The sequence below is a fragment of the Protomyctophum bolini genome (genome assembly GCF_963924005.1).
Source record: "Protomyctophum bolini genome assembly, chromosome: 24".
NCBI lineage: Eukaryota > Metazoa > Chordata > Actinopteri > Myctophiformes > Myctophidae > Protomyctophum > Protomyctophum bolini.
This window is the reverse complement of record NC_137885.1, coordinates 1,646,538-1,670,937: the sequence shown is the minus strand read 5'-3', so window position 1 is coordinate 1,670,937 and position 24,400 is coordinate 1,646,538. Positions and strand designations below refer to the sequence as shown.

General features: G+C 45.6%; 1 protein-coding gene across 1 annotated transcript; it reads left to right on the top strand.

Annotated features, from left to right (window-relative positions):
* Positions 1 to 2,246: 2,246 nt before the first annotated feature.
* Positions 2,247 to 22,457, top strand: LOC308311472 (phosphatidylinositol 4,5-bisphosphate 3-kinase catalytic subunit gamma isoform-like; the record flags this gene model as incomplete). Its single annotated transcript, XM_080758158.1, has 12 exons — positions 2,247 to 2,582; positions 4,530 to 5,698; positions 11,594 to 13,280; positions 14,985 to 15,050; positions 15,564 to 15,795; positions 16,332 to 16,426; positions 17,500 to 17,646; positions 18,591 to 18,681; positions 19,485 to 19,615; positions 20,104 to 20,215; positions 21,130 to 21,287; positions 22,152 to 22,457. The coding sequence occupies 12 exons, from the start codon at positions 2,247 to 2,249 to the stop codon at positions 22,455 to 22,457; spliced, it is 4,530 nt and encodes a 1,509-aa protein (XP_080614284.1).
* Positions 22,458 to 24,400: the final 1,943 nt, after the last annotated feature.

Genomic DNA, 24,400 nt, shown 5'->3' with positions numbered 1-24,400 from the left:
AAATATTAAGACAAATGTATTTTTCCATAGTCGGACTGCTTTCCATGTGTAGGTATAGTGGTGAGTCAGAGGCTGTTTAGCTCAGTGGGTTTTTTATACCGTAGTTCTGTTCTGATATGCATGACTATTATGCACAAGTTGTGCTTCACCACGGATAGCGGTCAAACAAGAGAACAAACAAACTCTGCAGTTGATGACTCGATACACATGTCTGCAAGCTAGTCAAAATCCACGTCCTGTGTTTTGGTAGTGATGGCTGGCTGCCTGTCAGTCTGACACCAGCTCACTCCGCGGGATCTACTTCAATGGCTCGTGCAAGCTATACTGGTAGCTCCCAACCCCTGGTTGGTTACCCCTGGTTTAATGCAATCAGACAGGACTTTTCTGTTTGGATGAACGGGGCTGTCGAGGCCAGAAAGTAGTTATTTTTTTTGCCACTCAGTGGGCGTTCCCGCATAACTTCCAGGTACGATGATGTCACGTGCATATATACCCTCTATAGTCACACAGGGACGTAGACATCAAAGGGGGCTTCAGCCCCTGCCCCTTTTACCCCGTCTGTAAAACAACTGCCCTCTCCCAGACCACGAATGTATAGCGTTTACTACATGGTGAAAGAAATGCAATAAAAGCCACTCCTCTCCTTTCCATGCCATGCCGGAAGGAAAGCAGCATTCAGGAGAATATATTTTTTTCCCCTCTTGAACTTCATTCAGGAGAATAGCTTTTTTTCCCCTCCCGAACTTGAACACAGTATTTTTGCGTTGAACAAATTAGTTTAGAAATCCATGTCGTATACACACACACTGCATCTCCACTAGCTAAAGAGTGCTGGGTTGTGCAAGCTCTCAACGCGTCGCGAGCTATTTTTGTCCAAAAGTGCCCCTGCCTCTCTGACATTCTGTGCACGTCCTCTGGACTCTGGAGTCACACGAGAATGAGGAAGTCCTGGAGCAGGAAACAGGAAGCTCAGGTGAGTCCAGTTCTCTATACACACACACACACCCACACACACACACGCACGCGCACACACACACACACACACACGGTTACGTGCAGACGAAGCGCACACACTTTGTTTCCTCATTTAGGAATAGCATTTATTAAAGCAGGTAAGATTTCTGTTTTTTATTATTTATCAGTTGCTCGTTGTGTTGTGCTGTCCTGTCCTGTGCTGCTATATGTTATGGTGATTTGGCATTTATGTAAAAAATGGCATTTAAAAAAGCAGTTAAATAATAAACACTGCATTGTTGCATAATGGGAAGTTATACATACTCTTTATCATTGATATGCAGAGGGGTTTTCAGAACTAAAATTCAACCAACATTTGCTTGCTTGCTATTGAAAATAGCAAATCTACAAGCTTACAACCATGACACATTGTATTTTAAAATGACCGAAATGTATGAAGTGGGCAATATGCATGTTTTGTTTGCGACCACAGGTCGCAGTTAACTATGAAATTGTGCATTTCCTGTCAGTCAGTCAGTCAGTCACACCCCATATGGTCATGCCTTGTGACATCACGTGATGTCATCAATATTAAGCCCATATGTGGAGATCTCTGATGTCATCAAAATTGGCCTGCAACTCTACAGTGCAACTCAAACCCTTAGATCTCCATATATAGAGCTGACCTGTTCTGACATTCCATTATGTTGATCTGACCACATCAAACCCTGCACACTCCTCCATATATCGCCAGTACAGAATTCATCCCATATGTTGATCTGACCATCCATGCAAAGCGCCAGCTCTCGCCCAGCAGTCTGCGGTCACCCAGGCGAATGCGTGCACGTGGCCACGCCATTTAGGGCGAGGCCGCTTCTCGCCCTCAGGCGTCTTACTGGTAATACTAATCCAAATCTGCAAAGTAACTAGTAACTAAAGTGTTCAAATAATTCTAGCAGAGGAAATTGGAAGTACTCAAGTAAAGTAAAAAATACATTACAATTGTACTTACTGTAAGTGCAGTATTCAAATGCTTTTCCTGACGAGGGGAGTACTAGACCCTGGCCTGCACCCCCAATGGTCATATCTGCACCCCTAAAAGAAAAAAAGAAAAAAACAACCCCATAATTAAAAGAAAGTCATCCACTTGCACGTTTGGGCTTGATGCTAATTAATCAGTCTGTCTGTCTGTCTGTCTGTCTGTCTGTCTGTCTGTCTGTCTGTCTGTCTGTCTGACTTTCTCTCTCTCTCTCTCTCTCTCTCTCTCTCTCTCTCCCTCCATATAGCTCAAGATGAGCAGCTCTGGGTTCCTGGATCAGTCCATAGGACAGCATGCTACGGAGCTCCCAGCAGAAACACTGTCTGGGAAATGGTCTGAGAACAGCGTGCTGTTCCTGTTTGAGTTCCGCCCTGTCCCAGGAGGGCCGGGAGGAGGACCTCCTCCACAGCCACGGTGGTCCAGTGGTGGTGGTTCCGTAGGGACCGGTCCAGGTGATCTCATGGAGGTGGTTCTGCCACAGCAGCGGTCCAGTGGTGGTGGTTCCGTAGGGACCGGTCCAGGTGATCTGGAGGTGGTTCTGCCGGCCCGGTGCAATGTCAGAGAGCTGCGGCTCCGCCTCTACATGCAGGTGAACACAGGGGTTTTTATCTGTCTCTATGGAGCCTCTGGAAGGAGAACTCGGGTGTCTTCTCTATTCATATATACTCTAAGGCCCTCATTTATCAACCGTGCGTACGCCAAAATATGGGTGCACGCCGAAATTGCCGACATTTTTGACATTTACCATTTCCGGCAAAGCTTGAAATTGAACGTGACAACGTTCAAATCCCACGTCTGCTCGGCAGCTTGCTTACGCTTTTTCCTTGGCTGTTTTTCTGTCGTACACAAGCGGAGCAGCCTTGTCTGAACTGCTGACACTGTCACAGGCATCTAAACATATGTTTTCACTCCTAAAATGTTAATATAAAACGGTATGTGTATGTAAAAAACAAAAGAGAGATTTCCAACTTTACAAGTAATTAAAATCGCGCAATTAAAAACAATATAACATGTTTACAATGTATTAGTTTGTGCTTAATCAAACACTGCTTTACTGGCCTTGTTATGCGAGCGCACTTGTGAGATGATTTTGGAGCGCATGCGGACACGGTAATGCGGCATATGCGATTATGATATTATTTTAAAAAAAAGGCATGAATGGACTGCACGCCTTTATTTCCAAGTGACATGTGACAAGCATACAGCTTGCCTATTTGTAGTAAGTACTAGCAGGCTATAGGCGTAAGGGGCTTAATCATTCACCATTTATAAGTGCTTAGACAGTTTTGACAGTTTTGACAGTTCAGATAAAAGCGAGATCATTTTCGGGGCTCGGGAGGATCGCGGGACCGCGGCGTGCGTCGCCAACACATACCAGCACACATGCAAGCGGCAAGCCTTCATCCATATGTTTATGATTCGTTCATCAATGATCAAATCAGAAATCACTACATAAACGTTGATTATGACTGCCTTGACGACATGATAGCCTCTCTCATGCTGTATGAGAGAGCTAGGCTATCATGTCGGCAGTCACCTACAGGACTTTAATATCACAGCAGTGCGCAGTCTTCGCCGTGCACTGAGCACGAATGGGTAAAATTAATATAGGCCAGCCTACAAACTAATTCCATTCATGGCGATGCGATGTCGATGTGTCATGTATATGCATGCATGCGTGGACATGACAGCAAAGCAAGCGAGGTGAGAGGAAAACAGACAGGGTAGGCCTACAACTTTATTTAATTCATGCAGGTGTTCGTTCTTTTTGGGCTTGCAAGTTGCGTGTGCGTCTGTGTGTGTGTGTGTGTGTGTGTGTGTCAAGAGAGGGGGGTGTGGGCAGCAATAAGGCACGGGAGAAACGTATTTTTTCCTGTAACCCTGGTTACAAAACTTACCAGCCGTCGTATTGCAATTGTTCATGTCGCAAAAACGAGGGCGAGGCTTGATTTCATAGGGCGTGCCAGATAGATTTCAGCCGTCACATTTATTAACGTCAGAACGAAATTAAGGAAGGATCAGCTGTTTGCGATCACTTTATAAATGCCGTGGCGACGTGGGTGTACTACGAAACCTGCACTCGAATCTGTGGCAGATTTTACACTCGATTGATAAATGAGGGCCTAAGGCTATTTCCCACCACAAGCCCTGAATGGGGTGCTGGGTTTTAGTGCTATTAAATTTGCTTTTTTCCATCTCTCGAGACTTCGTGAGCTCCATCCACTTGCATGGAGCTCACAAAGTCTTGTGAGGTCTTGCGATACACGAGAGTTGTAGTGTCTTTACACATACTGTTGACATTATGAAGAGAATTCATTATGAAAAATTTTTATAGCGATGGAAATAAGCGAATTAGCACTAAAACCCAGTGCCCCTTGAGGGCCCATGAGGGCCCAATAATGCGTTTTTGCACAAAATAACAGCTAGACCACTTTGGTGCAACGAGAGGTATAAGAAAGCCTTCTAGCATGAAATTCTCCTTTAAGTAAAACATTGGAGTACTTTTTTCACTGCTGATCATTTCTTTGGTCTGCAGGCACAGGAGCAGAACTGGATTCCTGACCCACAGGCGCTGCTGGACCCTGAAGAGTACATCCTGCTCTACGCCAGGGCTCAGGACTGGTACGAGGTCTACGACGACTATCAGATCCTAAGGACGTTAGACATTCCATGGTCCTGCGACGCCACCGGACGCATGGCGGCGAGGATGGTGGTCACGCGGCCGTCCGAGGTGGACTCGAAGGAGAGGCGGGAGCAGCAGAAAGGTCTGGTGCAGCTGATTGGCCACGACCTCGACGGCGAGGCCCCCGACAGGCTGGGGGAGCTCACGTTCACGCGCAGAAAACTGGCGTCGCCGAGGCGACGGGAGCTGAAGGGCCGAGACGAAAAGGCCTACGCCACAGAGCCCTGGACCACGGCGCTCCCCGTCCCCAGCGACCTGCAGGCTCACCTGAGCAGAAAGCTCAAGGTCACGCTCCACCACTTGAACCGCATCAGCTTCACCGTGAAGGTGGACCTCACGGCGACGCCCGACATCCTTCTCAAGGTCTTCCGACAGGTGATGGCCGACCAGGGCTTCCACTGTGATCCGCTGGACGGCCTGGTCCTGAAGGTCTCGGGGAGGGAGGAGTTCCTGACGGGCGACTTCTCCCTCAGCGACTTCCTCTGGGTTCGACAGTGTCTGAAGTCCGACCGGGGGCTCCACCTGTACGTGGTCCCCGTGGCGCAGCTCGTCGACGAGGCTCCCGCGCTCGTGGACTGGCCGCTCGTCGACAGCTTCACGGGCCGGTCCAGCTCCCACGAGGACCTCCGCCTGGACGGGAGGGACCCGGAGGACGTCTTCATGATCTCCCTGTGGGACTGCCACCGGAGGTTCAGGGTCAAACTCCTGGGCTTCGACGTCCCGACGCTCCCCGACAAAGCCCCTCAGTCCGCGTACGTGGAAGTCACCCTACTTCTCGGCAACAAGGTTCTCTCCGCGGTGGTGTCCTCTCCGAAGGCCTTCGCCGGCGAGGTGCTGTGGAACGAGTGGCTGGAGTTCGACATGCTGCTCAGGGACCTGCCGCGCGGCACCAAGCTGGGCCTCACCATCAACACCAACGACAGCAACGCCGCCGGCGGTGCCAATGCTAAGGCACCGGACGGCCAGCAGAAAGGGAAGGGGAAGGTGCTGTACTTTGTCAACCTTCTGCTCTTTGACCACAGGTCAGTTTGCGTCCAATGTCCACATGCATGGCCTCGTGTTTATTCAGTCAGTCATTCTCTGATACATGTGCACAACGCAATTGATGCTGAAACATATGGTGCTTCAAATGACACTTAATAATAATAATATATACGATTTATTTAGCGCTTTTCTAGGTACCCAAAGTCGCTTTACAGAAAGAAGTACAGACATATTTATGAGTATTAAGAGTAGATAAAGAGTATCATATGTATACATGTGCATGTTTTCCTAGTAGCAAGTATTTTTTCTTTTTGTAAACAACTTCACAGTAGGCTATGTTCCATAAATATACAACAGAAATAGTTTATAGAGGTGCAATTTGAGCTTAACAGTGCAGGAAGGGGGCAAAGGTGTGTGGGGGGGGGTGCGGGCTAGCGTTTTCCTTGTTCGTTCATGTATCTGGTTTTTCGGGGATAGAAGCTTTTTTGCAGTAAGAGTGAGACTCTAAACCTGTTTGTCAAACAGACTGCGCTTTGGTTCCTACAGAAAGAAATGTCAACTCACACACAAACAGCATTTAATCAACTCACTCCAGCAAGTTACAATACCTGAATATCTGACCACGGCGTTCCATTACTGAATGCTCTTTTGGGGTTTTTTAAACTGTAAATCCCTGGAACACGACGCGTTTAAACCTAAACACCATGTGTGTAATAATAAAATGCCAAATGTTTATTAATGGTCATAAAATACAGTAGAACACGAGTTCACTCAAACACCTCACGAGAACACCTAGGGCTGTATTTTGCGTGTCTTAAGTACCAGGTCTTATTCCCTAACTTGAGTAAACTAAAGACCTGGAGGCGTGGTCAATGCCATTTGGCTATTCTGAGTGGCCAAAGAGCATTGACCACGCCTCCAGGTCTTTAGTTTACTCAAGTTAGGGAATAAGACCTGGTACTTAAGACACGCAAAATACAGCCCTTCTAGTGTTCAAATTCTAAACGCCTATATGACTGACTTTGATTGTAAAAACTAAACACGTTTATGTGTTTAAAAAGTGTTACAGGCGATTAAACATGTTCTTCCGTTTATAATCTAAACACTGTGACACGTTTAAAAAGTGTTACAAATTATGTGTTTAAAACAGTTTATAACCTAAACGCTTGGGTTTAGTGTGTACAATTTATGTAGCGCTTTTCCAGGTACCCAAAGTCGCTTTACAGAAAGAAGTACAGACATATTTATTAGGAAACAAATTAAAAGGTTTAAAAGGTTAAAAACTAGAAATAAAATCAAAAGAGGGGCAAACAAGATCATTAATGAAGTGTCATTTTCAAGTTTCAAAGCATCAATTTGGTTGTTAAAACTGTTGCATGTGTTCTACATACGTAGAAAGAGTTATAAGAACAGATGTTTTGTCTGTTCAAGGTTCAATGTTGTGCTTTATTGTCACGTCTTGTGTAGCTACAGCACTACAGGTACATGAGAGTCAAACTTATTTTAGTTTGGCTTCCTTCAGACAGCAAATATATAATATAACAGCAAACAGCAAAACACAGCAAGGATAATATAGAGTGCAAAAAAAGACAAAGAGTAGAAAAATAGTATCATATGTACATGTGCATGTTTTCCAAGTATTTTTTCTTTTTGTAAACAACTTCACAGTTTTTTTTTTTTTAATACTGTTTTTATTAGGCATTTTTTGTATGACATCAGAATATTATCGACAATGATAATGAGTAGTTCAGTTAAAACAGGCAATGTAAATGTTCCACATACAAATACATAATAAAAAATACATAAATATGATAAACATTAAATAACTAAAAACTGTTAAACAGTGAGTTTACAGACAAACAAAACGGACAACAGGACAGACACTCTTGCTCTCAAACTTTCCCAACATGTTGTTGTAAATTAAGTGAATTACAGACATTCTTTTTTAACACTTTAACTGCTACAGGTTCTAGCGGACCATGGCTTACTGGTGCTGAAGGGTTAACATGGGCTTTTTGAACTTTTTGGGGGGCCCACAGCGAGGGGCCTCTTATAGCGTGAATCACACCGCATAAATCAAAAGAAAGCCCAACTTGTCCACTTCAATTTAAAAAAAAAATTATGATTCTACCATCTTCCATTCTGGAGATATTGACCTTTTTCTAACACCTGCTTTTGCCTGCACGCTGCTTGTGAAAAAAAACAACAGAGATATGGAGGCCTGAAGTTGACAGACATTTCAGTTCAGTTTTTTTAGTTCAAAAGACCGATATAAAATTGAGCACAAATAATATCCTATACAAACCATATACCGAATGAAAGCCCTGAATGTCTACTTTTAGGAGGAAAACAGTACACATTGTACACATATACAGTTTGTCACTAATTGGCTATTGAATGCAGCTTGCGCCCACCAGAGAACTTTAGAGAAGGCATGGACCCGAAGAACTATTATTCACAAAATAAGGCCTATAGCGACATGTACATACTATATACCGTATGAAACAGTAGACTCTCTGCTTTCATAAGAAAAATACCACCCAGAAAAATCACACCCCTGTGAAGTGAGCAGTGCAATTGCACTGCTCACTTCACAGGGGTGTGATTTTTATTATTATTACAGTATTAGTATTTTTCTTATGAAAGCAGAGAGTCGACTGTTTCATACGGTATATAGTATGTACATGTCGCTATAGGCCTTATTTTGTGAATAATAGTTATTCAGGCCCATGCCATCTCTAAAGTTCTCTGAAAAAGATAATTTTAGAGAAAGCATGGACCTAACAACTAAATATTCACAAAATAAGGCCTATAGCGACATGTACATACTATATACCGTATGAAACAGAATACTCTCTGCTTTCATAAGAAAAATACTAATACTGTAATAATAATAGAAATCACACCCCAGTGAAGTGAGCAGTGCAATGTTGCACTGCTCACTTCACAACATTGCACTGCTCACTTCACAGGGGTGTGATTTTTATTATTACGAGTAAGACGCGCGAACGCGGAAAGCGAACGCAGATCGTAAATTGCAATAACAATTAGAATAAATTACAGACATGATCTGCAGGGTGTCATAGTTAGTGCTTGGACCACGCCAGCTCCATATATGGTCACAAAAGACGCCATCACACTCATGTCACCATGACTCAGCCATAACCATATAAGGAGTCCCCAAAGCAGGACCACGCCATCACACTCATGTCACCATGACTCACAAATCACTCAGCTCCATATATGGGCACAAAAGGGCCAGGTCCACATATACAGTAAGCGAGACAGACAGACAGACACACACACACACACACACACACACACACAGACAGACAGACAGACAGACAGACAGACAGACGTGATCTGCTAGGTCTCATAGTAAGTGCTCATTGCATTCGCAATTACAGTATTAGTTTTTTTCTTATGAAAGCAGAGAGTCTTGATGCACATAATTATCTGATCATAAAACGGACTTGGAAACTTTCTTCTGCCTGCATCGTGGTCAGTCTCTCTCCTAAGTTGTTAGAAAATATAAATCAGCCTCAATCGTAGCCCCATATGTGCCCTCTCCCTACGCTCATTGAACTCATTCTGTGATTCGAGCTACAATCGCAGTAACAGGGGGGGGGGGGGGGCAACTAGGCTTTGAGGAAATGATCTTGCATAATCAACATTATTGTCGATTGTCGTGTGCCGCTCCAAACATGTCCAGACATACCACTAACCTCATCGATCCAGTCTCGCGTATCTATAAGGTGAGACGCGAGACTGGATCGGATTGTGTCTGGACATGTTTGGGAAAAAAAACAACGACGATCGTGGATGGATGCGGCAGAAGCAGAAGCAGCACGCAACGTGTTTGGAAGAAAAAAAACAACGGGAAAGCACCACCTGTCGTTGCAAGACAAACACCCGTATGTTGCTGATAGACAGATAATAATCGATCCGATTATGTCCTGCCATTCATTTTATCACATTAGGTGCAGGGCAGGCTGCTCGACGGTGAGTTTATAATAGCCTGTTGTAACGAGAAAGGGGGGTGGATGGTTGGATGCAGCAGCAGAAGCAGCACGCAACGTGTTTGGGAGAAAAAAAAAACGAGAAAGCACCACCTGTCGTTGCAAGACAAACACCCGTATGTTGCTGATAGACAGATAATAATCGATCCGATTATGTCCTGCCGTTCATTTTATCACATTAGGTGCAGGGCAGGCTGCTCGACGGTGAGTTTATAATAGCCTGTTGTAACGAGAAAGGGGGGTGGATGGATGGATGGATGCGAGCAAAGCAACAGCAGCAGCAGTACGGCTCGCGATCAGCGACCAACGTATCATGGCGGTCCCTCGATAATGATGTGCAATCTGTCGATGACTAACTCCACATGTGTCTGGCAAACGTTATGAAATCAATTATATACGGGCAGAGAGCAAATCGCGTTGTATCTTGTTCCGAGAATGAGAGTGCAAGCCTTGCAGTTGAAAGCAGTGGGGACTCGGGAGTGGGGGGGGAACTGCCAATGCGATCCAAGAGGAAGAGACCCCCCCCCCCACCATTCTCCCTCGGGAGAAACCATGTAGAAACAGGAGGGGAGGGGGAATCGAGTGTATTCACACAGACAAGAGCATTGTCCCATCCATTTTAGATCCCCTGACATCTGCGTTGGTCTATGCCGGACGGCCGTCTCCATTACGTCGTACGTCCTCGCATAGACCAACCAATAGGCGGTGCCAGACGCTTCTCAGACCAACACCTCTTTTCAGCAGGGGGGGGTTTTAACTCTTTTTAGAGCCGATCGGTGTTACATTATGAGTTGTCCGGGCGCAAATATAGTTGAACTATAGTAATCAATAAAAAAACGTTTTTTGGACCATAAAACGTATAAAAACGTTATGCGCTTCTTAGGGGTGGCTATAATAAAACGTTTAAAAACGCTTTCAGCATTCTATGAGTTAAATGATAAGAAATGTCAACTTACACACAAACAAGCAAGTTACAATACCTGAATATCTGACCACGGCGTTCCCTTACTGAATGCTCTTTTGGTTTTTTGGTTTAGTTTATAATACAAAGTCTATTCAAAAATGTTTTTCAAAATTGTATAAGAAAGGGCAAAGTATAGTTTAGAGATAAGGGGTTTAGCATGGACGAAAACAGAGCCCTTAAACTACAATAATTATGCGTTTACTTCGTACATTGTATGAAACGGTGTTGTGTTCGTCGACTAAAACTAAGACGAAAATGATCGTCGACTACCTTTTTCCTACCTGACGACAACTAAATGGAAACGAAATGAAAACTAAGTCATGATGACTAACTCATTCATCGCTTTTAAGAAGTGCCAAAAAGTCCCTAAGCGCCAGTCTCTATACATTTTTTTTTTTAATTTAAATTTTCATTTTTTTGTTAAAAAAAAAAAAAAAAAAAAAGATTTTTTTTTTTTTTTTTTTTTGGTCCAATGTTATACCCGTCTGAAAAAGACGACAAAGACGTCGTTGGCGCTGTGGGAGTTGCTAAAAAAGGAGTCAAGTAGGTCGTTGGCAGACATTGAGCTAAAACTATGACTAAATATAGGCCTACAGACATTTTCGTCAAAAACAAAACAAAACTAGACTAAAATATTAGGAAGGGACTAGTGGACAAGAGATCCACTATAAGTCATCTTACACTTGGTTGCATGCTAAAAAATAGCTGATCTCGCGTTGTGAGCTTGTAGATCGGCAATTTTAAGCAAGTGTAAAAATAGTCATTACGACAGCATGAAGGCCCACCAAAATACATTTTAGTCGACTAAATCAACTGTAGATTTAGTCGGCTAAAACTTGACTAACACCAACACATTCCAGGGGACAAAAATGTGTGACTAAAAGTAAATTAAAACTATTTTAAAGACTATGACAAAAAAAAAAGAAAATCTAATATTTCCATCTCTCCAGGTCTCTCCTCTGCCAGGGGCCTCACACCCTCCACATGTGGCCCTACCCAGAGGAGGAGGTGAAGGAGGCCTTCACCTACCCAGCAGACAAGTTGTCTTCGGCCACCAACCCTGACGTGAACGACTCCATGGCCGTCACCATCCTCCTAGACCGCTACGGTTTCCCCGTGGTCCTGCCCTGCAACCGCACGACCACGACATCCTCCTCCCCCCCGCTGTCGCCGAGCCCGGAGGAGGAGCGCGTCACGACGCAGCCGTGCGAGGTGGACGACTCGAAGGAGAGGCGGGAGCTGCGGAAAGGTCTGGTCCAGCTGATTGGCCACGGCCTTGATGACGGCGAGGCCCCCCGCCCCAGAAAACTGGCGTCGTCGAGGCGACGGTGCAGGGCCACGGAGTTCCCCGTCCCCGACGAGCTGCAGGCTCACCTGAGCAGAAAGCTCAAGGTCACGCTCCACCACTTCAACCGCGTCAGCTTCACCGTGAAGGTGGACCTCACAGCGACGCCCGACATCCTTCTCAAGGTCTTCCGACAGGTGATGGCCGACCAGGGCTTCCACTGTGATCCGCTGGACGGCCTGGTCCTGAAGGTCTCGGGGAGGGAGGAGTTCCTGACGGGCGGCGTCTCCCTCGGCGACTTCCTCTGGGTTCGACAGTGTCTGAAGTTCGGGCTCCACCTGTACGTGGTCCCCGTGGCGCAGCTCGTCGACGAGGCTCCCGCTGCGCTCGTGGACTGGCCGCTCGTCGACGGCTTCGCGGGCCGGTCCGGCTCCCACGAGGACCTCCGCCTGGACGGGAAGGACCTCATGGAGGACGTCTTCATGATCTCCCTGTGGGACTGCCCGGAGGAGGAGCGCGTCTCCTCCAAAGCCGCCTTCGTTTCTGACGCGACCGAGCGTGTGCGTAGTGCGCACTCCCCCGTCAGGCTTTCCCCTACACCACCTGGCACCAGTCCCCTTCTTTCCCCATCACCACCTGGCACCAGTCCCCTTCTTTCCCCATCACCACCTGGCACCAGTCCCTCTCTTTCCCCATCACCACCTGGCACCAGTCCCCTTCTTTCCCCTACACCACCTGGCACCAGTCCCTCTCTTTCCCCATCACCACCTGGCACCAGTCCCCCTCTTTCCCCATCACCACCTGGCACCAGTCCCCTTCTTTCCCCATCACCACCTGGCACCAGTCCCCTTCTTTCCCCATCACCACCTGGCACCAGTCCCCCTCTTTCCCCATCACCACCTGGCACCAGTCCCCTTCTTTCCCCATCACCACCTGGCACCAGTCCCTCTCTTTCCCCATCACCACCTGGCACCAGTCCCCCTCTTTTTACCTTCCATTACTCCATGCAGGCATCTCCCTCCTCGCTCTCTGACGTCAGCACGTCACCTCCCCCCTCGCCGGCCGCCGCCACGGACGGGTCTCGTCTCCAGAGGTTCCGGGAGGAGAGCTGCCTCTACGCCTCCAACCTGCCCCAGTACCTGCGCAGCGTGGACTGGCTGAACCGCACCGCGGTGGAGGACGTCCACTGGCTCCTGGGCCACTGGGAGCGGCCCGCAGAGCTGGAGCTGTCCGTGGCGCTGGAGCTGCTCGGGGTGGACTTCGTGGACGAGCGGGTCAGGAGACTGGCGGTCCGGAGGCTGGAGGTTCTGTCCAACGATGACGTGCTGAAGTATCTGCTGCAGCTGGTGCAGGTAATACCGGTAGTTTCCTTTATAGTAGTTTGTCCGCAAAGCACGTGCGAACTGTTGAGCAGTGTTGATTTCCGTCGACTAAAGCTGAGACGAAAAATGTCCGTCGACTACATCTTTCCACCGAGGAAAACTAAATAGAAACTAAATGATAACTAAGCTACGGTGACTAAAACTAAGACTAAATATATACTGACAATTTCGTCAACAAATACAAACTAGACTAAAATGTTAGGAAGGGACTAGTGGACAAGAGATCCAGTATAAGTCATTTTACAAAATAGCAGATCTACAAGCTTGTAGATCGGTGTAAAAACAGTCATTACGGCGGCATCAAGGCCCGCCAAAATACATTTTAGTCGACTAAATCAACTGTAGATTTAGTCGACTAAAAACGTATGATATTTAGTCGACTAAAACTGGACTAACACTAAAACATTCCAGGTGACTTAAATGTGACTAAAACTAAATGAAAACTATATATTCAAGAGACTATATGACTAAAACTAAAATTTAAATTTGCTGCCAAGAACAACACTGCATGCTGTTGAGGCCGTCCGTTTGTCTGTATGTATTTTGTCACGCTGTATGCAAATGTGTCCAGCAGAGGGTGCTGAAGATGCCAATACAAAGAGTCAGACGCTATAGTACAAACCCTATAGAGCGCCGCAGTCCCTCCCCCTTTCAGAAAAGCGAGTGGCCCAGGAAATGAAAACCCCAATGCATTCTTCCATCGGCACTTCTAATATAATTTATTTAAAGACGGTTACGCCGCGGACAAAGCCAACTCGGATCGTGACGAATCATGACAATGAACACAATATTTTGGGCCGATCAAATAATTTATAAGACGAAAAATAAAACAAATAGTGTTGTCTCCTGACTTTCTTTTCTTCTTTCTAATGATTTGATCGTCCCAAAATATTGTGTTCATTGTCATGATTCGTCACGATCCGAATTGGCTTTGTCCGCGGCGTAACCGTCTTTAAATAAATTATATAAAAGTGCCGATGGGAGAATGCATGGGGCTTCCACTTCCTGGGCCACTCGCTTTTCTGAAAGGGGGCGGGGACTGCGGCGCTCTATAGTACAAACCCTATAGACAGAATAGCTATATCCCTAGAATGTCATATTTCGATGATCGATTATGACGATTTTGTCAGTGACAGTGATGTGGTATTTTTAATTATTAATATAATATGTAGGCTACTGGCTTGTTCGTTGGACTACTGTATAGGGACTAAATTATTCTCGCTCCTATGCCACCAAAATGTGGAACGCCCTACCAACAGTCATTAAGACATGTGAAACCGCTCTCAAAGGGCACCTACGGACGGCTGTAATTCGAAACTGGCCCCCATCTGAATCCCCCCCCCCCCTTTCCCCTCACTGTATATGTTTCTTTTCCCTTTTTGCTTCCTTTATGATGAATTCCTGTTCTGTTCTTTAACTATATATAGAAGTGTCTATTTGTACGTCTCTAAATGTTTTGATGAATTAAGCATGGTGGACCCTGTTGTAAACAAGTGTAATGCTTAATTGGGTCGTCCACTCACAGTTAACAGTCTGTGTATTGAGGTGTATTGAGTTTGTGCTTGAAATGTACTGTAATTCTGCAAACTGTTAATACATATTTCAATCAATCAATCAATCAATGATCTACCACCCTGCTTTCATCATGTATCTGTTCTGATCGGTTCATTACAGATCCTCAAAGTGGAACCGTATCACGATAGTTTCCTGGCTCGCTTCCTCATCAGGAGAGCTCTTCGTGTGAGTCAAGTAGTATTCATCTATTCTGGGGCGGGAACCACCTTTTGGTGTTTTAAAGGCATATTCAGTGATTTCACTTAATTCAAATATCACTTATTTTTTTGTTTTGTTGTGATAATCCTCCCTACTATAGAGTGTGCTGACCATATAAGGAGTTCGTCCCTGTCCCCAGTTAACCCCTGGGGGTCAAAAAACCTTAGGTTTCGTTTTTGACTCTCTATCTTGATTGGACGAAGGCTTAGGTCCCACAGCCAAAAATGAAACCTAAGGTTTTTTGAGTGAAATCACTTACTCTACCTTTAAGCATTATGTTATACTTTAGCTATATATATATAAAAATAGCAGATCTATTCAAGCTCATTCGGCTATGAGCTATGAGCGAGCTATGAGCTTGTAGATCTGCTATTTTTCAAAGTAAACATTCTACCTTCCCTCAGTATAGCTGGCGTATATATTCTCCGTAAAGTCACCCAGGTCCTCTGCTTGTTGTATTTGTTCCCCTATAACAAACAGAGCAAGAGGATCGGGCATTTCTTCTTCTGGTACGTGCGGAGCGAGGTGGCGGGGTGTCCACACTTCCGCCAGCGCATGGCGGTGGTCCTTGAGGCCTACCTGCTGGGCTGCGGTCGGGCCATGCTGGAGGGCTTGGCGCTGCAGGTCCAGGCCGTCCGGGCCCTGGAGGAGGTCGCGGGTCAGATCAAACAGCTCTACCGGGCCGGGTTGGAGCCGCCGACACCTGCCACAGGTATGGGGGACCAAACTATAGGCTGCAATTATCATTTCATTAATCGAATAATTATGATTTAAGCTTTATATTTTATGGGGGACCTATATGGGGGAACTATGGCTGCCTGTAACTTTTATTATTATTATTATTTCATTAACCCATTCTGACCTGAGATCAGATTCTAAAAATGTCTTCTACATCCTCCTGACAGTTTTCATTCTGACTTGGAAAGAAAAAATGTCAGTCGCTCTTCGATTTTTAAAAAAAGCAGACCTACAAGCTCGTAGCGTACCACTCGGTGGCACGCTATGAGCTTGTAGATCTGCTATTTTTCAATAGCTAAAGCATAACATGATGCTTACACCAAAAGGGGTTCCCGCCCAGAATGGGTTAATCGAATAATTATGATTTAAGCTTTATATTTTATGGGGGACCTATATGGGGGAACTATGGCTGCCTGTAGCTAGCAATTATTGTCATTTGATTAATCGAATAATTAAGATTTAAGCTTTATATTTAAAAAGAATATATGTATTTATTGTGTCTCTTATTAGTTGCCATGAAACTTCTGGATCTGCTTAGAAACGCTGACCTTCCATCCGAATTTCTGGTGCCCTTTGACCCTCGTATCAAAGCAGGAAGGATCTTGGTAAGAGTAAGACTGTGTGTGTGTGTGTGTGTGTGTGTGTGTGTGTGTGTGTGTGTGTGTGTGTGTGTGTGTGCGCGCACAAATGTAAAGTAATGGACATGTGTCCTTCAGATGGACAAATGTAAAGTAATGGACATGTGTCCTTCAGGAGGACAAATGTAAAGTAATGGACATGTGTCCTTCAGATGGACAAATGTAAAGTAATGGACATGTGTCCTTCAGGAGGACAAATGTAAAGTAATGGACATGTGTCCTTCAGGAGGACACATGTAAAGTAATGGACATGTGTCCTTCAGGAGGACAAATGTAAAGTAATGGACATGTGTCCTTCAGATGGACAAATGTAAAGTAATGGACATGTGTCCTTCAGATGGACAAATGTAAAGTAATGGACATGTGTCCTTCAGGAGGACAAATGTAAAGTAATGGACATGTGTCCTTCAGATGGACAAATGTAAAGTAATGGACATGTGTACTTCAGATGGACAAATGTAAAGTAATGGACATGTGTCCTTCAGATGGACAAATGTAAAGTAATGGACATGTGTCCTTCAGGAGGACAAATGTAAAGTAATGGACATGTGTCCTTCAGGAGGACAAATGTAAAGTAATGGACATGTGTCCTTCAAATGGACAAATGTAAAGTAATGGACATGTGTCCTTCAGATGGACAAATGTAAAGTAATGGACATGTGTCCTTCAGATGGACAAATGTAAAGTAATGGACATGTGTCCTTCAGATGGACAAATGTAAAGTAATGGACATGTGTCCTTCAGGAGGACAAATGTAAAGTAATGGACATGTGTCCTTCAGGAGGACAAATGTAAAGTAATGGACATGTGTCCTTCAGGAGGACAAATGTAAAGTAATGGACATGTGTCCTTCAGGAGGACAAATGTAAAGTAATGGACATGTGTCCTTCAGATGGACAAATGTAAAGTAATGGACATGTGTCCTTCAGGAGGACAAATGTAAAGTAATGGACATGTGTCCTTCAGATGGACAAATGTAAAGTAATGGACATGTGTCCTTCAGGAGGACAAATGTAAAGTAATGGACATGTGTCCTTCAGGAGGACAAATGTAAAGTGATGCCCTCCAAGAAGAAGCCGCTGTGGCTGGAGTTCCACTCCATGCCGTCCCCGGTCTCGGCCACGCCCCCGGTGGGCATCATCTTCAAGCAGGGGGACGACCTCCGGCAGGACATGCTGGTGATTCAGGTCAGCACGCCTCCATCCATCCATACTGTCCAATCACACGCCTCCATCCATCCATCCTTACTGTCCAATCACACGCCTCCATCCATCCATCCATATACTGTCCAAACCAGGGGGGCAGTCAGACAGATATTTTGTGAAGCCACTGAGGAAATCGGGATTTCCTGAAAGTTCATATAATGGCCTGTTGTGGCGCTGTCATTGGACCCAGAAAAACCCATAGCCCCATAGAAGTCCATGTATTTGGGCCCAACTTCACCTAGACTGTATTACCTTAATAAACATGGTCATGAATACTTTCTGCTTCCAGTCACTAGTTTAAAGTCTCATTTCTCATGTCATAATATTCTTTTTGGAAAATTATGGTCCCATTTATTAAAAAAATGGCCATAAAGTTGCGTATGTTCTGAGGGGCGTGGCTACCGTTACAGTCTATGATTGGGATTCCCCTCCCACTCGAGTCAAAATAAAAACCAACGGAGAAGAAGGGGGGAAGTCCCGCCTCGTTGTCTGGGCCAGCCAATGGGCCAGCTGGGCCCAAACGGATCTAGAAAGATGGCGACTTACAATACAAGGACTGACAGGCTTCATTTTACGTTCATGTTAGACCCGGAGAACGCTTTTTTTTTACAGTCTATGGTCCAAACGCATAATATTATCAGCTGCCTCAACTGCTGCTATTCGAGAAAACAATAATTATCAAAAACTGCTTTGAACAGACTATTAATTTGAAGAGAAATTAATTGGATTAATTGCTTTTGTTTACTGGAGCGTTCTACTGCCAAGATGAATGGCGCCAGAGCGGACATTTTGTTTTTAAATATTTTTAGATAATTACAATAACCTTGCCTATACTAGTGACTGCATGGGTGAATATGGTACAGTAGGGCGGTTGGTTGACATTGTTGGTAACCATGTGGAAACTCTGGTCAAATCTCCCTGATCAGATGCTGGTGTTGATGGACTCCATTTGGCAGGAGAGATCCCTGGATCTGTGTCTGGTTCCCTATGGCTGCATCTCCACAGGACAGAACGTCGGTACGGTACAAGCACGCACACACACACACACACACACACACACACACACACACACACACACACACACACACACACACACACACACACACACACACACGAATGGACACACGCACACTTTGACTGTTTGTTTTAACCCTCTAAGACCCGCATTCATTTCTACTTGCAAAAAAATGATTTCAACCTTACTACTACTTTGTACTACTCGGACTAAGACTAAAAAATATGTTAAAAAAAATAAAAAAAATAAAGTTTGATGAACAATTTATAATAATTATATAATAATATAATAAATTAATAATTTACATTTGGGGGATATCTTTCACAATAATGAATAAAACATGTTCTAGACATTCTAATGATCACAAAAAAACATATATTACAATTATTTTACTTAATTTTATTAGGGTTAAAGGTCAAAAGTCATAGGTTAAAAAAAATCCAGTCCAGAAACTTTTAATTTGTGTGGATTTCAGCCTCTGTGGGGGGTATTTAAGCAAATATCATGACCAATGGCATTGAAATGGCATTGCAATGAACAACACTGATGACGTTTAGGTGAAATAAAGAACAGAAATAAAATAATAATAAATAAGTAATTAATTAACCCTCCAAGACCCAGCGTTGCTTTATAGCAACAAGTTATATTTTAATAACTTGTTGGATTAGTATACACATATACAGTAGATTGTTTAAACGATGTTTAAACAATCTACTGTATATGTGTATACTAATCCAATTCCAATATGTACACAAATATCTTTAAATATGGCCTTAATAATAATGAAGCATCCTATATCCAACAGGTATGATAGAGATTGTAAGAGATGCGGTGACCATCGCTACGGTCCAGACCAATGAGGGAGCACGCAACGGAGCTTTTGCGGAAGATGCTTTGTTTGAGTGGCTTAAGAACAAATGCCCATTTCAGGAAATTGTAAGTATAATAGATCCATTAGTTCAAACTGGCAGCGGTTCCCAAACCACTGGGACCCCCAAATTGACACTAATTAGCCCGCGGACCCCCCCCCCCCCATTTGAAAACATGTGCCAGGGACCCCCCCCACAATAGAAGATTTTTACGGCTCTAGCAGTGATTCTCAACACGTTTAATTTCAAGGACCCCCCAGTTTGACATGCATTTAGTCTACGGGCCCCCATTAGCCCCCCCCATCCCTAGAAGCACAGATTTGAATTAAATAACATTCGCTCTAAAATAATATACATTCAAAGATTTGCACCACATTTTCACGACTTTTCAAAAATAGCAGACCTACAAAGATCATAGCTTGTAGATCTGCTGTCATATCATATCATATCATAGATCATGAGCTTGTAGATCTGCTATTTTTCAATAGCTAAAAGTATAACAATGCTTAAAACACCAAAAGGGGTTCCCTCCTGAATGGATTGATTTGCTTACAGCACTGCCATTCCGTGGAGCGGTTTGTGAACTCCTGTGCTGGCTACTGTGTGGCCACGTACGTGCTCGGGATAGGAGACCGACACAATGACAACATCATGATCACAGACCAAGGTATGTAGGCTATAGTGTGTATACACAGTGTTAAATTATAACCATTTAAACCAGTGGTTTTCAACCCTGTTCCACATAGACTTCGGTCACATCCTGATTCAGATCTTCATGGTTCCTCAGGGAACCTGTTCCATAATATTAGCCTCGATACCCAGGCTTTCATTTCGTCTGCGCGAAAAATGAAAGCCTGGAGGAACGCTTTGGCTGCCTTGGTCTAGAAGTGGGAGTCAACGCTTCCGGGTGGGTGTCGTTCCAAATTATGTGACGTAGCGCTTCACTAGGTGGGAGAGGAGTGGCCAGGGCTGACGGACAGATCGGTGAGATCCAATCAGGGCGTGCGCAAATCTCAGCCGCGACCCACCCCTATAGACCAGAAACTTAACACGTTAGCTCAGGCTACCATAATATAGACTTCGGTCACATCCTGATTTAGATCTTCTGGTTCCTCAGGGAACCTGTTCCACATAGACTTCGGTCACATCCTGATTCAGATCTTCTGCTTCCTCAGGGAACCTGTTCCACATAGACTTCGGTCACATCCTGATTCAGATCTTCTGCTTCCTCAGGGAACCTGTTCCACATAGACTTCGGTCACATCCTGATTTAGATCTTCTGGTTCCTCAGGGAACCTGTTCCACATAGACTTCGGTCACATCCTGATTCAGATCTTCTGCTTCCTCAGGGAACCTGTTCCACATAGACTTCGGTCACATCCTGATTCAGATCTTCTGCTTCCTCAGGGAACCTGTTCCACATAGACTTCGGTCACATCCTGATTTAGATCTTCTGCTTCCTCAGGGAACCTGTTCCACATAGACTTCGGTCACATCCTGATTTAGATCTTCTGGTTCCTCAGGGAACCTGTTCCACATAGACTTCGGTCACATCCTGATTTAGATCTTCTGGTTCCTCAGGGAACCTGTTCCACATAGACTTCGGTCACATCCTGGGCAACATCAAGAGTTTCCGGGGTGTCCGCAGGGAGCGCGTCCCCTTCGTCCTCACGCCTGACTTCCTGTTTGTCATGGGCCGGGTCAAGGGTCGCACCAGCCTCTACTTCCAACGGTTCAGGGTAGGAAGAACGCCTGATTTGACGTGTGTGTGTGTGTGTGTGTGTGTGTGTGTGTCATATGATATCTAGTTGGTTATATGCTTTTCTGTTTTTGCTCCTCTCCTCTCCTCTCCTCTCCTCTCCTCTCCTCTCCTCTCCTCTCCTCTCCTCTCCTCTCCGCTCCTCTCCTCCGCTATGTGAACTGTTTGTTTGTTTGTAGTTTCATTCTTTGTTTAATGTACTGTCTATGCTGCAACCCAATTTGCCCTTTGGGGACACTAAACAAACTTGAACCTCTCCTCTCCTCTCCTCTCCTCTCCTCTCCTCTCCTCTCCTCTCCTCTCCTCTCCTCTCCTCTCCTCTCTCCTCTCCTCTCCTCCCCTCTCCCCTCATCCCTCCCCTCCCCTCCCCTCCCCTCCCCTCCCCTCCCCTCCCCTCCCCTCTCCTCTCCTCTCCTCTCCTCTCCTCTCATCCCTCCCCTCCCCTCCCCTCATCCCTCCCCTCCCCTCCCCTCCCCTCCCCTCCCCTCCCCTCCCCTCTTCCCTTCCCTCCCCTCCCCTCCCCTCCCCTCCCCTCCCCTCCCCTCCCCTCTCCTCTCCTCTCCTCTCCTCTCCTCTCTCCTCTCCTCTCCTCCCCTCTCCCCTCATCCCTCCCCTCCCCTCCCCTCCCCTCCCCTCCCCTCCCCTCCCCTCCCCTCCCCTCCCCTCTCCTCTCCCCTCCCCTCTTCCCTTCCCTTCCCTCCCCTCCCCTCCCCTCCCCTCCCCTCCCCTCCCCTCCCCTCTCCTCTCCTCTCCCCTCCCCTCTTCCCTTCCCTCCCCTCTCCTCCCCTCCCCTCCCCTCCCCTCCCCTCCCCTCCCCTCCCCTCCCCTCCCCTCCTCTCTATAGGACATGTGCGTGGAGGCCTACCTGTCTCTGCGCTCCCACCAGCGCCTGCTGGTCACCCTGTTCTCCCTCATGCTGCTGACGGGCATCCCCAAGCTGAGCAGCGCCGAGACGGATGACATGCGCTACCTGCGGGAGGCGCTGCAGGAGGAGCGCACGGAGGACGTGGCCAGGGAGCACTTCCTGCGGCAGATCGACCTGTGCGAGGACAAGGGCTGGACCGTGCAGGTCAACTGGTGGATCCACAACATGATCCACCATCCACCACTGAGGAAGAAGAGCTGCGCTTTGGAAAACACCTCTGTTTAGTATAGCCACCTGTTTTTTTATATTCTTAAAGGGGGTGTCAGTGATTTCAGTCAAAAACCCTTAGGTTTCGTTTTTGCCTTGGGACACAAGCTTTCATCCAATCAGGATAGAGAACAAAAACGAAACCTAAGGTTTTTTGACCCCCAGGGGTTAACTGGGGACAGGGAGGAACTCCTTATATGGTCAGCACACTCTATAGTAGAGAGGATTATCACAACAAAACAAAAAAATAAGTGATATTTGAATTAAGTGAAATCACTGACTCTACCTTTAACCCATTCTGACCTGATATCAGATTCAAAAAAATGTCTTCTACATCCTGACAGTTTTCCATTCTGACCTGAGATCAGATTCTAAAAGAATGTCTTCTATGTCAGTCGCTCTTCGATTTTTTTCAAAAATAGCAGACCTACAAGCTCGTAGCGCGCCACTCGGTGGCGCGCTATGAGCTTGTAGATCTGCTATTTTTAAATAGCTAAAGCATAACGTAATGCTAACACCAAAATGGGTTAACTCCATTGGACCCTCAAACTGTCTCTGCTATAGAGCGCCGCAGTCCCCGCCCCCTTTCAGAAAAGCGAGTGGCCCAGGAAGTGAAAGCCCCATGCATTCTGCCATCGGCACTTTTAATATAATTTATTTAAAGACGGTTACGCCGCGGACAAAGCCAATTCGGATCGTGACGAATCATGACAATGAACACAATATTTTGGGACGATCAAATCATTAGAAAGAAGAAAAGAAAGTCAGGAGACAACACTATTTGTTTTATTTTTCGTCTTATAAATTATTTGATCGGCCCAAAATATTGTGTTCATTGTCATGATTCGTCACGATCCGAATTGGCTTTGTCCGCGGCGTAACAGTCTTTAAATAAATTATATTAAAATTGCCGATGGCAGAATGCATGGGGCATTCACTTCCTGGGCCACTCGCTTTCTGAAAGGGGGCGGGGACTGCGGTGCTCTATTAAGCAGCTTACTGCACTATAGGCAACTATAGTCAACTAGTAAAAATGACTATATAGAAGTGAATGCCCCCTAGTGGACACGACCCAAGACGACCCAAATAAAACGTACTGGAGCACTTTGACCATGCGGTCAAGCTTTGGCAAAATAAAGCACATTATCTTTTCACAGTCGTTCTTCCAGGTCTTCGTTAACTTTTATTAACAGAGCTATAGTGTAATGACAATTACCTGCGCGCGCGCACACACACACACACACACACACACACACACACACACGCACACACACACACGGTGGTTGTCAGTCACCCAGCCCAGGAGGAGGGAAGTGAAGCTGTGGATAACCGAGCTACACTTCCTAACCATCTGTCCATTGTACCAAGACATCAGAGACACATACTTCCCACAGATTACAACCACACACGGAGATTTTGAAAACATGACCAATGACAAAAAACTCTCATATCTGCTGGGCGAAGTACAACAATGTGCAAACACAGCAGCAAGATTTGTGAGTTGCTGTGATAGGAGAAGGATATCAAATGGAACACAACCACCCTAAAGACTAATCATTGTGTATATTCCTGCACTATACCTGCATCCAGTGATCTTGGTACACAGAAGTTGATCTATTGAAGATTCTGACCTTCAAAGTACATAATTTTTGTTTTGATTGTATTGCTGTATTGTTGTATTGTTCTTTCTGCTTTGGCAATGTAAACGTATGTTTTCTCATGCCAATAAAGCCCTTTGAATTGAATTTAATTGGATAGTGATTGGAGCAGATCTTTGTGCTCTGTGTGTAGCTGAGCAACCAGCACCTCCCCCTGGAGGGAACAGGCAAGGGTCCACATGGAGGCAACAGGCAAGGTGAATGCAGAGTCACTTCTGAATGTCTGCAGAAAGCGGCTCAAATTCAGAACGACTAAGGTGCGTGCGTGCGTCCTATGTAAAACTATGGTATAGTTTTACTGAG